The sequence below is a fragment of the Cinclus cinclus genome, chromosome 1, assembly GCF_963662255.1.
Source record: "Cinclus cinclus chromosome 1, bCinCin1.1, whole genome shotgun sequence".
Lineage (NCBI taxonomy): Eukaryota > Metazoa > Chordata > Aves > Passeriformes > Cinclidae > Cinclus > Cinclus cinclus.
In genome coordinates this window covers 116,882,258-116,897,417 of record NC_085046.1, presented here as the reverse complement: position 1 = coordinate 116,897,417, position 15,160 = coordinate 116,882,258, and the positions used below count along the sequence as shown (strand labels likewise).

Sequence of the window (15,160 nt, the reverse complement as noted above, 5' to 3'; positions counted from 1 at the left end):
ATTTTCCTGTCTGCTGCCTAAACCAGCCTATGTATCCCACCTAGTCATGTTGCCATACCCACTACATAATAGAAAAATTGTCTTGTTACAAAAACACCCCTCAAAGTTATGTTTATGAAAGTATCATGATCTTTAAGTTATTGTCTATGTTTATAATTAGTAATAAATATGAAGAAACATATAAAAGCATGTCAGAAAAAGGTAGACATTGTTCCATTTTAAAGTGAAAGCAAGTAAGTTGTAGTGGGATATTGATCCTCATATAACTCATTCTGTGTTTATTCTACGCATTAGGCTTTCCTGGGATCTCATGTACTGAGATTATCTGAGTACATAATTCGTAATAGCAGAAATGTGCTTGTCTTCAAAACTATTCACACCAAAATAATTAATCAAAGGAAGCCTGAGCTTCAGCTGTTCTTGCTGGAAGCCTTGCAGGATTCTCTTTATCTTCAAAGACTTGCTAAACCAATTGTGACACTAAAGTGTTGGTTTCTTTTTCTTTTCCCCAAAACCAGCAGCTATGAGTACAGAGAAGTTGAATAAAAGTCTAAGTTCTGGCTACAGGGAGAGTAAAAATCAGTAAGCAAACACCCTGTGAAGACTTTTGACAGTGACTTCTTCCCCATCAGCTCATCTTTCCAACTATCTCTTTCTTCCAAACAGTTTAGTCTCTTGCTAACCTCCTACAGGCAGCAAGTCTTTCCCTGTCTCTTTTCCATCTTGTGAGCCAGTGAATCTCCTCTCTTCACAACGTATCTTTCAGTTCCCTTTTAAAAATGAATTCTTAGCATCAGCCTCTTGCAAAACCGGCATCGCAGGTGGCTGCAGCTGGGAGAAGTGCCGCCTCGCTAAAGCTTTGAACCTGAAAAGCGGATGGGCATTAGTTGAGCTCGTGGTTGAAGCACCGGGGGATGCTGCCGCTCCGGGATGGCTCCGCTCCGGGATGGCTCCGCTCCGGGATGCCCCCGGCCCGCGGCAGCGGCAGGGACCCGCACCTCGCCCGCCCGTATCCCCGCCCGCTGCCCACCGGGTTCCCGCCGCCGGCTTGTGCTCCCTGCGATCCCACCTCCCCCGGCCCGCGATAAAAATCAGGGGAGAGGGGGGGTGAGAAAGATTCCTGCGTGCCCTTTCCTAAAAGCATCACGAGTTACTAGGGATGCTGCAGTGGGAAGGGGGACGGGACCCCCGGGGAGGTTCCTAGGGAAGAGATTTGGGTGTTCAGTGAGTTTGGAGGGCTTCGGCTGGTGGAAAGGAGGTTTACTCTGGAAAGGCGATTGTTTTTCCCTAATCCTCAATTATGAAGATTTAAAAATAGTATTAAAGGGACAATCTGTTCTGCAACTTCTCGGAAGAAATAATTGTTGATTTAGATAAGCACTGATCCCTTCAGTGTTTGATGAAGACGTTAATTTATGGCTGTCTAGCAGTTTATGGCTGTCATTAGATTTTCAGCTTTGTCTCTCTTCGAAATGTATATTTATTTTTTTATTTTAATCCGAGACAATTATGTAAGAAAACGGTTACGTTTGATCTAAAATACATCCTTTTCCTATAGCATTTCAAATTATTCACAGATCATAGTTCTTATATGTGCATATATGAATTTAAAAATACAGCAGTAAAGTGCTTGAAACAGACCATAAATTTGCTTCCTATTTTATTACACGTCTCTGAATCAGGTTGAGAGGACAAGGGCAACTAGGGGCTTGGGGAAGGATTTAACCCTTCCCGAGGCTGGAGAACGAGCCGAACCAGAACAAATTCCCCTCCGGAGCGCTTCGGGGGCGGGTGTGGGCGGGCTGGGTGACACCGAGCTGATGAGTGACCAGGGGGAAATGGGGCTGGCTGTAGTTCTGTGCTCATTTAGCAGATGTCCCCTCTGCTACGTGGTCGGCTGCTACGAGCCCCCGGCTGGGGCTGGGGGGCCGGGGCAGCCGTGCCGGCTCCCGCTCCCGGCAGCGGCTCCTGCCTTTGCCCCTGCCCGGCGGGATGGCAGCGCAGGAACGGGCACAATCGGCTTAACCCCTGCGGCGCCTGCCTAAGCCGTGCGCAACACTTCAGGGAGAACCTGCCCTACGTCCTCCGTGGGCTCCGCTAGTGCCGGAGCTTTCCCGGCCCCGGGGACCGAGCCCTGACGGAGCGGGCGGGCGGCGGGGGCCGGGGCCGGCACAGAGGCCAGAGCGACTTCCCCAAACTTTTGTCCCGCTCCGACAAGGAGCTCTTCTGCCGTTTGCTTAGAGCCTCAGGATCCCTCCGGCCTGTGGGTAGGGGCGGTGCGATCACAGTTACAAATGATGCTGGAGAGAGTCATGGAGTCCCGGCTCGTCTATTTTACCTCCTAATAGCCTCCCACCGCCACCACCGCCACAAAAAAAAAAAAAAAAAAAAAGTGCTAATTGCTGTAAAGTTTCCGAGCACGTGGATAATTTACTTTGACTGCTGACTTTTAATTAAAAGCAAACTTATTTATGTTTTTGATGTTTATATTACGCGATTTAATTACGTTTAGAGGCAGCGTAGCACTTTTTTTCCCCCTTCCACCCTAAATCACATTTTCATTAAAGGTTTTAATAAGAAAACTCACTTGACCACTATTCATTATCTAGTCCCCTCCATGCACACAAGTTCACTTACCCATTCATTTATTCACTTACTCATTCCAGCAGATCCGCTGCAACTGCTGCTAGCAGGGATGTGAACACTCATAATTATTTGTCAAAGTCTGGAAAGTGTATTATCCCTTCTTCTAGTGGTAATTAGTTACCATAGCATCTAATACGTAAATGTGCCCAGAGCACACCATTAACAGTTAAGCGGAGGATTCAATTTAACACATGATTATATCTTTCATAAGTCATTACATTAGGAAAGCCAATGTCACTCATGCTGGGACAATCTAGGCTCCGAGCCGGGGTAAGGGGCCGGGAAAGGGAGCCAGGCTGGGCGGCGGGAGCAGAGGGAGCTCCGGAGGAGGCTGAGGGACATCCCGGTTCCGTGGGGTGGTTGGAAACGGGGAAGAAGCTCTTTTGAAAGGGTACATGTTCATTTCTGGCTAAGTGATCTGTCAGGCTTTAAGGGAGGCGGGGGAGCCTCTCTCCTCCCCCCAGCCCGGCACACATTACGCTTGCCTTGGCAAGACCTGCTCAGGGACTGGCCCAGTGGCTCCGTGCCACTTCCCAAGGAGGATGCCCGGTGCAGCGCGACAGGAGTGGGGCCAGGAGTGGTAGCACCTCTACCCGGCACGGACCCCTCGTCCCCCTCCGAAGCGATGGAAGAGGAAGAAAGAGAGCCCAAAGTCGGGCGGCAGCGGTAGCCAGGGATGAGAAAGATTTTCGTTCCGCTGTCCCGTCGCTCCGAAGCAGATGCAGGCGAGAGAGGGAGCGGTGAACGGACCAACAGCTCCATGTGCCATAGACCTCGCTTCCCAGAGCCGGCGGGGAGCGCTCCAGGCCCGGCCCGCACACTTCGGACCCTGCCCACGGGAATCGGGAGGCAGGGCGTGGGCCTCCCCCAGCCCCTTGCCTTCTCCCCACCTTAGGTCCCGGCCGCTCCAGGAGTTTGCTGGGACCTGTCTTGTCCTCCCCCACCCCACGGCCGGGCAAAGCCGGGCAGCGCCAGCGCCTTCCAGGGGAACCTCTCCGGGAAGGAAGCCCGCCCGGTAGCCAGAGACATTAGGCGGTGAATATTGCAGCAAATGTGTCCTGCGATGTTATATGCACGAACACACACTCACACAGACACACACACAGGCACGCACCACGCCAAGCTGGTGGCGGTGGTTAATTCCTAATCAGAATGATGGACAGCAGAGACAGAACAATACAAACTAATGGCTGTGTTGCTGATCACTTTACCCCTTGATTAAAGACACCCAATTATGGCGCAGAACAGTGTCGTAATTATGTTCCTTAATCACATCCAGGAGGTTTAATTGCCTTAACGATGTGTTTCATTAAATGAATTTAGGTATTATAGTCGACAGTTTTCATACACAGTTGTTTTCAAATTAACATAATATTAGACATCGTCATGGAAATTGTTTTAATAATCATAATTAGACGCACCCAGCCTTTGTCTAGTAAATGCTGAGAGACGCTTCTCCTTGCGCCTGGGGGCTGATCTGCCCACCCTCTCTGGGCTGCCTTCCCACAGCTCCGTGGCACTTTACAGTTATGTTTCCTGAAAAGTTACAGGTTCTGATTAATCTCTTTTGATGGGAAGTGGAGCAGAAAATATTTATCCCATTCCCCCGCCTGTGGTGCTGCCGTTGGGAGAGGCGGCTCCGCGGACACCCGGCGCCGGCCCGGGCAGCCCGAGGGGAGGGTGGAGCCGCAGGACCGGGACCCCCGGCCCGGGCTTAGCGCCGAGCAGACAGCCTGGGGGGCTCCCCGCTTCCCCTGCCCTCGGGTTTGGGGCAGGGCGGAGGGTCCACGAGAGGAGGCGCGGCTCCAAAACTCGGCGGATTGGGAGGAGGCGGGGGGCGGTCCCGCAGCGTACCCCGAGAGCATCCAGCGCCAGGGCTCGGGGCGGGCGTGGACCAGCGGGACGGGCGGGCAGGGCCCGGCGCTGCCCCACGGCTGCCGTCCGCCTGCCACGGGAGCGGGAGGAACGCAGCGAGCGAGGAACTTGTCGTCTCCCTGCCTGGACACCCGGAGCCGAGAGTGGGGCGACGGGGAGCGTACTGGGGCGCACTCAGAGCAAGGCAAAGGAAGGAAAACTACGTACCCCCACCATCCACCCCCTTAAATCTGGATAGATATGCTTAACAAAGCACAGCGTAATACAAGCGTTTGTTCAAAATATTTTAATAAAGATTCTTTCCGACATAGATACACATACAAACGATCGTACATTGCTGTCATAATCTGATTGACCTATTTAATATATATCACTCTTTACACATCCGTGACCTGCCAACAGATCCATCATGGCTCCTATTTTGCCATCCAACCTGACAGTCCGAATTTGTATTATCTGCAAGTACTGGAAAATAGCAGGACTCGTTTTTGAAAAGGAAAAAAAAAAAAATTAACAAAAAGAATATGAAAAAAACCTCTTGATTTACAAATGGCAGAGAGACAGCCACCCAGCCATGCAAACTCAAACTGAAGGCTCACTTTGGGTAAATAGCTACTTCTTGCTTTTCATCTCTCATTTTTCTTAAAAAAAAAAAAAAATCAAACAAAACAACCCAAACAAAATCACAAACCATAAACCCGCCCCCCCCACATCCCCTGAAAAAGGAAGAGAAGAATTCCACGCTTTCTGTAAATTAGCCTAAAGTATTTTAAAGTATTTCAACTTAAATAATCATCCACAGTCAGAATAATTTACGTACACATTAAAAGCAGTTTAAATTATACCTCGAAAACACAGCGCCTGGGAAAATATTGGCTTGGCAAGTGTTCTTGTAGCAGCTATTGCTCTGATGCCTCGTAAAAGTAAATAGTTATTACCTGTTATGATGCAAAGAGTACCCTTTCAAAAATTAGTTGGTTGAGCAATTAAGAATACACTTTTCCTGTAATTTTTGGACTGAAGCAATTTATTAAAGCTCAATTTAAATACAGGGATGATGCAACTTAAAATCCAGATGACCTTTCATAAACCTAAGCAGCTCGGATACATCAACATTTCTGTTTATATGTTGTTGGCAAATAAATGTTTTAAGTACTTGGCACACAGTTTAAGTTAATCCATAAACAGAATTTCAGAAGCATTTAAAGTAACTGCACATAAGACCCATGACCTTAACACATGTTAAATATTGTTGGCGTGGAAGGGTCATTTTAAAGAATAACAAATAAATAGCATGTCTTGTTTATACATCACTGCAAAGTGGAAAGAAACAAGGTGCACATAAATATTTCTTTTAAAAATGCGTTACTTTCAGCCACACGGAGTAGGGGGTTTGATCAGTTATTTTTTGTCATTTTTTTTAACTCTCTCGATTTTTTTAAATCACTCTCACCAAACTTTGCGCATTTTCACAGGATCAAAGTTTAGAGACGATAAAAAATACAAAGTCTTCCATAGCAGTGTTCCAGTCTCTTTGTTTCTGCGAGTCACTTAAATAATAAGTTTACATTTCAAGTTAGTTTGTTTCCTGGCTCAGAATAATAATAATACTGCTAATAATAATTAATTAAAAAAAAAAATCTATGTTCAAGTGCCCTCTCTGATTTGTCCCCGGCTGATAGCCCCGGCTCCCAGCCCGGCCTGCTATTTCCCGGCCTCTCCTTTGTCCGGACGCGCAGCGAGCCCCCCCGGCGCCCCCCGGGCCGGGCCTTCCTTCCTCCCCGCGGCACCCCCGGCCCCGCGCCCCCTCCCCGCCGCACGCACGCTGGCTCCCGTCGCGGTCCCGTCTCGCCGGCACCCGAGGAGAAGAGCGAGGCGAGGCGAGGCGAATCCGGGCAGAGGGCGGCGGGGCCCGGACAGCGATCAGTCCCTGCGCCGCCTCCGCGCCCCCCGGCCCGGGTCCGGGTCCGGGTGCGGGTCCGGGACCGGGACCGGACGGCCGGCGTTCGCCGCTCCCCGGGGCCGCGGCCGCGGCGGGGGGCGGCCACGGCGGCGGCGCTTAAGGCTTCTCCGTGCACTGTTTGCAGAGGCTGGAGGAGACGCTGTTGAAGATGGCACATTTCTCCGGGCAGGAGGTGGCGGGGGGCAGCCCGGCGCTGAAGGGGTAACCGGCCGCCTGCTCGTAGGCGCCGAGGGCGGGGTGCAGCGCCGCCGCCGCCGCCGCCGCCGCCGCGGCGGAGCTGGGCAGGGAGGCGGCCGAGATGGCCTGGCCCTGGTTGAGATAAGCCACCAAGCGCCGCATCTCCTCCAGGGCCTGCGCCTGCATCAGGATGTAGTTCTTGGCCAGGAGGAGAGTGGCGATCTTGGAGAGCTTCCGCACCGAGGGACTGTGCGCGTAGGGGATGACCGCCCTCAGCTCGTCCAGCGCGTCGTTCAGGTCGTGCATCCGCCGCCGCTCCCGCGCGTTGATGTTGAGCCGCAGCGCCTTCTGCTCCTTGGACTTCTTGCTGCCGCCGTGCCCGTGGCTGTTGGAGCAGCTGCCCTCGGCCGCCTTCAGCCCCCCGCCCCCCCCTCCGCCGCCGCCCGCCGCCGGCGAGGCCACGCGCGGGTCCCCCCCGGCGCCGCGCAGCACCAGCTCGCAGCGCCCGTCGCTGTCGTCGTCGGGGCTCTGTTCGCCGCCGCTGCTCTCGGCCACCGAGCTGCGGCTGGCGCTCTCGCCGTACTTGACGCAGACGGAGCCCGGCGGCAGCGCCAGCGGGTCGCCGCCGACTCCGGGCTGCAGCAGCGCCTCGGGCTCCGACGCCTCGTAGCAGGCGAGCGGCGAGGGCTGGCGGTCGCGGGGGTGGGAGAGGTCGAGCCCCGGGGGCGAGCGGAAGGCGGACTCCATGCGCTTGGCCGAGGCGGCGAGGCTCTTGTGGAAGAGGTCCTCTTCTGCGGGCAGCCCCAGCGCCCGCTCCATCGGCGCCCCGCTCGCCTCCGCCTCCTCCGCCCCCCTCAGTTCCCGGCCCGCTCCTCCAAGGCTCCGCGCCGCGGCGGGCGGCTCCCCGGCGTCCCGCTGGCAGAAATCGTTTCCCGGCTCCCGCCGGGGCTGCGTCGTGCCCGGCGCCGCGGCTGCCCCTTCTCTGGCTCCGGCGGCGGCTCGGACTGCGGCTCCGGCGGCTCCGGCTGTGGCTCCGGCTCGGGCGGCGGCTCCGGCTCGGGCTGCGGCTTCGGCAGCGGCTGTGGCTCGGGCTGTGGCTGTGGCTCCGGCTCGCCCTCAGCAGGCGCCGCGCTGGGGCATTGTGCGCTGCCAGTGGAGCCGCTTCCACCGTTTATCTTGCTTGGATTCACCTTCAAGAGATTTCCGGACCCATCAACCAGCAGCCGCCGCAGACGGGGGAGTCTTTTACATCATTATCTCTGAGAGTAGGTTATTATGAAGAAGACTCGCCTGTTGGGACAGAGCTTTCTACCCAATCAGGTTAACGTTTTAATTAATAGGATTAAAACGGTAACAAACAATCCCAGGCGCTATCTGGCCCTGAGTCTGAATAGTTTCTTTTCCCAGGTCTGAAGACAGGCAGCAGCTAGAGCTTTATAAGAGGCGCCTGCTCCATTATTCTCCCCGCCATCTGTATACACAGCTTAACGCATATGTTTGCAAGACGTTGTGTCCTGTTAGTAACCCAACAACTGCCTTTAGCTTGACATGTGTGGCGACTTTCACTCATCAATGAGCACACTAAAAGCCCTACTTAGATCGAAGGATGTTCTTTGCCTCCTTCAGCAAATTACAGCCCTGCACTGCAGAAAAGCCCACTTCAACACTTCTCCTTCCGAGTGCTGCCAGCAGACTTCTGTTAACTTAGCCGTGGAGTCAGGAGTGACACCCTCTCCCCCCAGCCCACCCACCCCCTGCATTTACATTAACTTATAGCTCCCTCCCACCCCCACCCGTCTTCCCAAAAAGCATCGCCTGGGAAAGAAAAACATAAAATTAAAAACCCCCGGAGCAACCCCAGCCGTCGTGCCCACTCCTGCCCACCGCCAAAGTCCACCTTGCTTTCTTGGGAGGCGGGTGGTCCCCAGTCCTCCCTCTCCGCACCCTCCCTCCAACAAACGGAGACCAAACTACGGGGAGGTTCCCCTCCTCCTCCCCTTATCCCTTTTCAAGTAGCAGATTGCTGCTTGCGGGTGATTATCCCCCGTGTCCCTATAAAAAACATAAAACCCCATCAGTTACCTTGAAAATGAACTGATCTGGGGGAGAGAGACGGCTGGAAGAGAAAGGGCAAAACCCACCAAACTTTTTAAAATTTATTTTTTACTGTGACTGACCAACTCTTTGCAGGTCCGTGCCCTCCTGCCTCCCTCCAGCGAACCCGACTCGGAGGGAGAACCCCTGCTCTTCTCCCCAACACCGGGATGCCGCCGCCGGTGTCAGGGTGAGGTGGCCTCAGTCATCCGGCTACCCCGACCCCTTGCTCCTCTCCCGGGGCTTATCCTCGGAGCCGGGAACACTCTTCCAAAAGCTGAAGTGGAAACCCGAGGTTCGGTCTGAATTTTGTCCCATACTCCTCTGATGCTTGAGGCGAGCAGCTAGCTCTCGCCTTTCTGTTCGCACTCCGCGTATTTAGTGGCAGGTTTTCACTCCTATGACATCAGTAAAAAACAATATTTCCCAACACTTCCAAATCATTCTTATGTGGCAGGATTACTGAAGGGTATGAAATTTTTTGGTTTCTCTGGTTTCATTAAAAACCTTTTAATTGTGTCTTTCGGAGTTGGCCCCAGGTGTTGGACTCTTTTCATTACATTTTGCTCTAATGTGATGAAATTCTAATTCTCTCCTTACCATATGGTTAAATTTCCCCACTGAGAATTAGTTGAAAAAGGAGAAATAATCTATTAATCTCTGTAATAGATTCACAAATGAGGTTTGCCACAGAACCCGTTTTTGAATGGTAATATCAGAACAGTTGGGTGCCTTGTTTCAGTAAAGAAAGGACCAGGCGACAACAGAAAACGTTTGAATTTTCACCTGGAAAGAATGAAAAGAAGCCAAGCTGCAGATTTCAGAGTAATTGACTGAGATTTCATCTAGCGAGGACATGACTACAATACAGACCTTCCTCACCTCGTGTCTCCGGATCAGAGGCGAACATACAAGCCGAGCCCTCCGAAGAGGGAGGGTCTCACCCCCCGCCCCCAGCCCCATTTGGCTGCTGCGCTTGTCCCTGGTCGCCGTCCAAGCGCACAGTCACCGAGAGCCTCGCTCCCCTCCCCCCTTCCAAGGGATGGATGTCACCGTTAACCTCTATCATTATTAATCCAAAGCATTTTAAGTTTATTGTTTTTCAATTAACAACTTCATTTTCCCGGGGATCATAAACAAAGGGCTTTATGTTAGCAACAGGGATTTGGTGTTTTTATTAATATTTTTTAATCTGTTTAACATCCAACTTGTAAAACTGGTGTGGTCATTTAAGGATGACAGAGACTGTTATTATAATTTGATGGCTGGTGGGAACATTTCATTCCCCTCATCTTATTTCTTAGAAGACAGAGGGCTCCGGCTTGATCTCTCCCGCTGCTCTGTGGGTTCACTAGCACTATATCGCGTGTTTTTTCTGCAACTTTGGGGACCACTTACGCTGCCTCTCCGCAGGCGGAGGGGCCCGTTGTCCAGGGGCTGCTCCCGAGAGGCGAGGGGTGCTGCCGGGCCGCGCCGTCGGGGCGAGGGAACGGGAGCACCGCGGCGACCTCCGCGGCAGCCTCCATCCCCCCCGGCTGCGTTGTCTCAGATTTGCCCTCTGCGTCTGAAATTTCCCTCTCCGTCTAAGCTTTTTCTGCTCTTCCCTGACCACGGGTCAGTCTGCGTGATCTGCCCCTAGATCTGCTCGTATTATTTTACCTGCTTCATCCCGTCTTTTCAACCACTTCTCTTTTCCTTTCATTCAGGTCTTCATGATTTCCTTTCCCTCTCTACTGGGTCTGTCCCCTGTTCTTGAGGCATGAATGTATCCCTTTATCTTGCCGATATCTTGTGCTCGTCTGTGACTTGTCGTGCTCTAAAGATGCCAACTTTTTTACAAACTTTACCTGGGAGGTGTGGGAGTTTGGAGATCAAAGTGGAGCGGACGAGAAGAGAGCCCCTTTCACCTTCCCTGGACCTGCCTGTTGCGGTCTGCCTCTCCCCCCCACCCCACGAAGGAGTGGCTGTTTAGCAGTCTACGGGAACTTTAGTTTGGAAGCAAGCAGAAGAATTTATAGAAGCTTTAAATGCGGCGCTTATAAAAATACCGAGGAATGGTCTTTGAGGTTTATGCACTCGTAAACTTTTGCTGATTGCTTCTGGGAAGTTGTCAGGCATTTAACACCGCGTTTATCTTACAGCGCAATGAAAACACATCTGCCTAGCGTCTCGTTACCTGTTTAATTGTACCGCAGCCCTCTGCCACCAGCTCCTCCACACTTGGGCCATTATTTCGGGACATGAGCAGTCCGGAGCCGAGCTGCAGGAGGGCTGCGCCGGCCGCCCCGGAGCATCCCCCAGGCTCCACTGTGAGCGGCAGGGTGCGGGCCATCCCGGGCGGGGCGGGAGGCAGGGACAGGGGGACAAGGACGCTGGAACGTCCCTGGATACAGATGAGAGCGGACAGCACGGCGATTGCTGATTTTCTGTCCCGTCTTTAGAAAGATCTGATCGAGAGTTATCTCCCCACCTGTGAGAGAAGTAAAAATCCCCGTTCTCTCTTTCCAGGGTTTGCAGAAAAGTTTACTTGATGAAAGACACTTTCCAAATTTCGGCCTCAGACGCCCAAAAGCTAAATGCAGACAGATTTTAGTCAGGTGAAGTCATTCTCTCCCTGCCTGCTCTGAGCAGAGGTCGCTGCAGCCGGACGGCCCCGTAGCAAGAGGAGGGCTTGGGATCTTCCCCAGCTATCCAGTCCTTCTTCCACTGGCTCAGCCCGAAGTCTCTTCTGCCTCTGACACGCCGAACCTGGGGGAAATCAGAGCCGAGGGCCGAATGCAGCAGGGGCAGCCCCCATGGAGGATCTGCCCAGCTTTTCCAGCACTAAGCCAAGCTTTGGAGAGCGCTTTCGTTCGCCGCAACTGCAGCTGTGTTGCCTTCTCTGTGAAGAAAACTTTATTTAAGTTCAAGGTGTAGAAAAAACCCAGTTAGAGGAAATAAAATTATCCTCCCTGCTGCACCCGCTCCTGGTGCAAACATCCTCAGAGGAGCCTTTCTGCCCGGAGGCGGCCCCAGGAGGGCGGTGGGCTCGCCTGGGAGCTGTTCCCAGCTGCAGGCAGGGACCCGGGAACCCGCCGGGGGCTCCGGGTGGTCGGGAGGAGGCGACCCGGAGGTGTAGGGGATGAGAAGCGGGAGATGCTCTCAGCGCCCGGGACGCCAGGAGCAGCTCCCCGGGGCCGGGGGGAGCGGGCAGGGCGGGGGGACCTGCAGGGTTCTGTGTACAGCCGGGCCTGGGGACATTTCTTGTGGCGAGAGGCTGCGGAACGGAGGTAAGGGGACAAAAAACGGCGTTGTGAACCTGACCCACAGAGCAGCGGAGTTAAGGCTTCTTGGGATGAGGAACGACACCCTGAGCCGGCCCTGCGCCTCTGGGGTGACCGCTAGAGGTGTAAAGGAAATTCTGGAGGGTTGCAAAGAGACCAAGGGCACCTGAGGATTCCTGCGGAGACCCGCCGGGTGTCCGCGGGGTCCCCTCCGAGCTCCGCGGGGACCTACTGGCCCCAGCCCCGGCCGCTGAGCTCCCGATCCAAAATCCACAGCACCATCTCCTGGGTATCGGGAGAAGTGCATGGCCCTCCTCGGAGGCGGCGGAGCTCAGGGCTGTGGTGCAGGGAAGGGATGAAGCCGTAGAAAACTACATGAAAATGTAAAAAGGCATTGTGTTGAAACGTAGAAGTCCCCTTCGGCGTTTCTATGGCATGGGGAGATAATTAATTATTTCTTTGGTGTCCCTTCTGAAGCTGAAACCTGTGGGCTGTCTGTGGTTGGACAAGAATCAGGAGGCTCTCAGGAGGTATTTTCTATTAAATTATATAGACACACTAGGAAATCTGTGTACTTGAAACCAATTAGGATGGAAGAGTTTGATGCCATCCCTGTTTCAGGGACAACACAGGGCATATGGGTAGTGACAAACTCACTGAGTTATTAAATTGAGGTTTGTGGACAAAGACTGGAAGGTCCTACCATATGCTCTGCTTTGGTTTGGGGAAGCTGAAGATCTTCCCTTCCCTTCCCTTCCCTTCCCTTCCCTTCCCTTCCCTTCCCTTCCCTTCCCTTCCCTTCCCTTCCCTTCCCTTCCCTTCCCTTCCCTTCCCTTCCCTTCCCTTCCCTTCCCTTCCCTTCCCTTCCCTTCCCTTCCCTTCCCTTCCCTTCCCTTCCCTTCCCTTCCCTTCCCTTCCCTTCCCTTCCCTTCCCTTCCCTTCCCTTCCCTTCCCTTCCCTTCCCTTCCCTTCCCTTCCCTTCCCTTCCCTTCCCTTCCCCCACTCCCTCTTTTTTTCTTTCCCTTCCCTTCTGCTTTCTTTTCTCTCCTGTCCCCAGAGAAGCTCCTTTAGGCCCTCCAAGCCATTTCTATCCTCATGAACACATTTCCCCATTCATGTGCACTACTGCACCCCAATAAATGCCTGGCTGAGTCTCAGCAGCAGCAGGAGCCAGAGCTCTGGCCATTTACAATTAATATTTACTCCCTGTCTGGCTTTCCCTTTCAGTCCTGACCCTATTTTCTTTGTACTTCCACTGTAAGGAATGTGGCACTGAGCTTATTCTTCCCACCCTTGTCTGACTAGGCTATAGATGTCTATTTTCAGTTAATATTTCATCACCAAACTGTTTCTATAGGCTTTTGCTTTTCCTTCCATGCTTCTTGAACTCCATCCAGTTCACTTTTATTGGTACTGAAAGTACTTAAATCTGAAAGCAGTAGTCGAGATGCTATCTCATCAGTATTGTATACTGAGAGAGACATCTATCACTTCCCAGGTACATGACACAATGTCTCTGTGTTAGAAGCCCAAAAATTACATTGGATTTTTTTTGGTCACACTGCTAGATCCTATTTAATTTACTGAAGCCCATACATACAAATCTATATGTTAGTAGGCATGTATATTATACCTACTGTATTCCCTTCAGTCACCACTTTGCAATTATAGGAAGAAAAAAATACTTTTGCATGCCTTCTTTCCATTCCTTATAAATCCATGCAGTTTATTGGTTGTGGATCTAGTCTCCCCTAAATGCTTAAGATTTTTACCTTTTAATATTTTTTCCACTACATTACTGCAGACTGAAGCTAGGCTTACCAGATGGTAGATGACAGGTTCACTCTTTCTCTTCCTCTTCCCTTGCCATTTTAAAAGATCAGTGACCTTCTCCTCTTTCTTTTCAGACATCTTAGAGCTCACTAAGTCTCCAGGAACACTAAAATATTGTCAGTATTTTGGATACATTCATTAGTTAATACCCTTTCTTCCCCATGCTGCACATCAGAAGGATATGCTCAGTTTCACATCCTTAGTTTTCTCTCCCACAACCTTCCCTATGACATTCACTCAACAATCTTAACTACAAGGCTGTTTTTCCTAACTGGGCTTTTTTATTTTTTCTTTTAATAAAAATTGTAATTAGTACTTAAAAAAAAATTAGAATCATCGGTCCTTTTTTAACCCTCTTTGTAGAATAACAAATCTCTTTTATTCCTAGAAATTCCCTTCCTCCCTTTGTAATTAAAAGATCATTTAGAGTCTAACTAGTTGCTACACTGAAAAATGGAGGCTCTGTGACTTGCAATGCGCTTAGACTCTATAAATAAGGTAATTTTATATTTTTAATAACTTATCATGGGCATAAAATTAAAAAATGTGCTGAAATACAGTTCAGGAAGAGTAAAAATCCATATATTTAACAGTGAAAAATTATCTTGTTTTCAAACTCTTCTTATATTTCAACATTTTCTGAAGTAAAGTGTAAGCTCATTTCCTATTATATCCCTTTAGTTGCCATGATAAGTAACAAGAAAGAACAAAGAAATTCCTTCCTGGATTACTTTGCTAAATCCATACTTTAATCTTTTGGTAGATGATGTTTTTCAAACACACTCAGATGTCTGATTGTCAGCTTTATGTCTCAGCAAGTATTCCCAGCAATTCAGATACAGTAAAGTATCTACCTCTAGCAAGTCTCTGTGTACTATATAACTTTTATAGTCATTATAAAAAGTAATTTATTGAAAAAACTTAAACCTTTTCCAACTCAACTGACTTTTGATTTAAAGATGTGTGATCCTGGTTATGGTAATCAGGTGTGGTAGATGCTCTTTTCAGAATTAGGTTTGCTGTTTATGTCACAAAGTTTAGAAGCTCTGAGAGTAACATCCTCTAAAACATAGCATGTTCAGAGAAACAGAGATATCAGCTCATGTTTCACTGTTACAGTGCCTGGAATTGCACATAATACAAGGTAGGAGAACTCCCATTTTTAGATCACCTTTTTTTTTCTTTTTTTTTTTTTTTCTCTCCTGGGTATTATTTCTTTGCCTTCACTGAAGTACAGTACAATTCTGACTACAGACTGCAGACTGGCTCTGGGGAAACAGCTTGCAATAAAAAGGGGAAAGTAACATTG

General features: G+C 50.9%; 1 protein-coding gene across 1 annotated transcript; it reads right to left on the bottom strand.

Annotated features, from left to right (window-relative positions):
• Positions 1-6,580: 6,580 nt before the first annotated feature.
• Positions 6,581-7,480, bottom strand: BHLHE22 (basic helix-loop-helix family member e22). The gene has a single exon (XM_062501978.1). The coding sequence runs from the start codon at positions 7,478-7,480 to the stop codon at positions 6,581-6,583; it is 900 nt and encodes a 299-aa protein (XP_062357962.1).
• Positions 7,481-15,160: the final 7,680 nt, after the last annotated feature.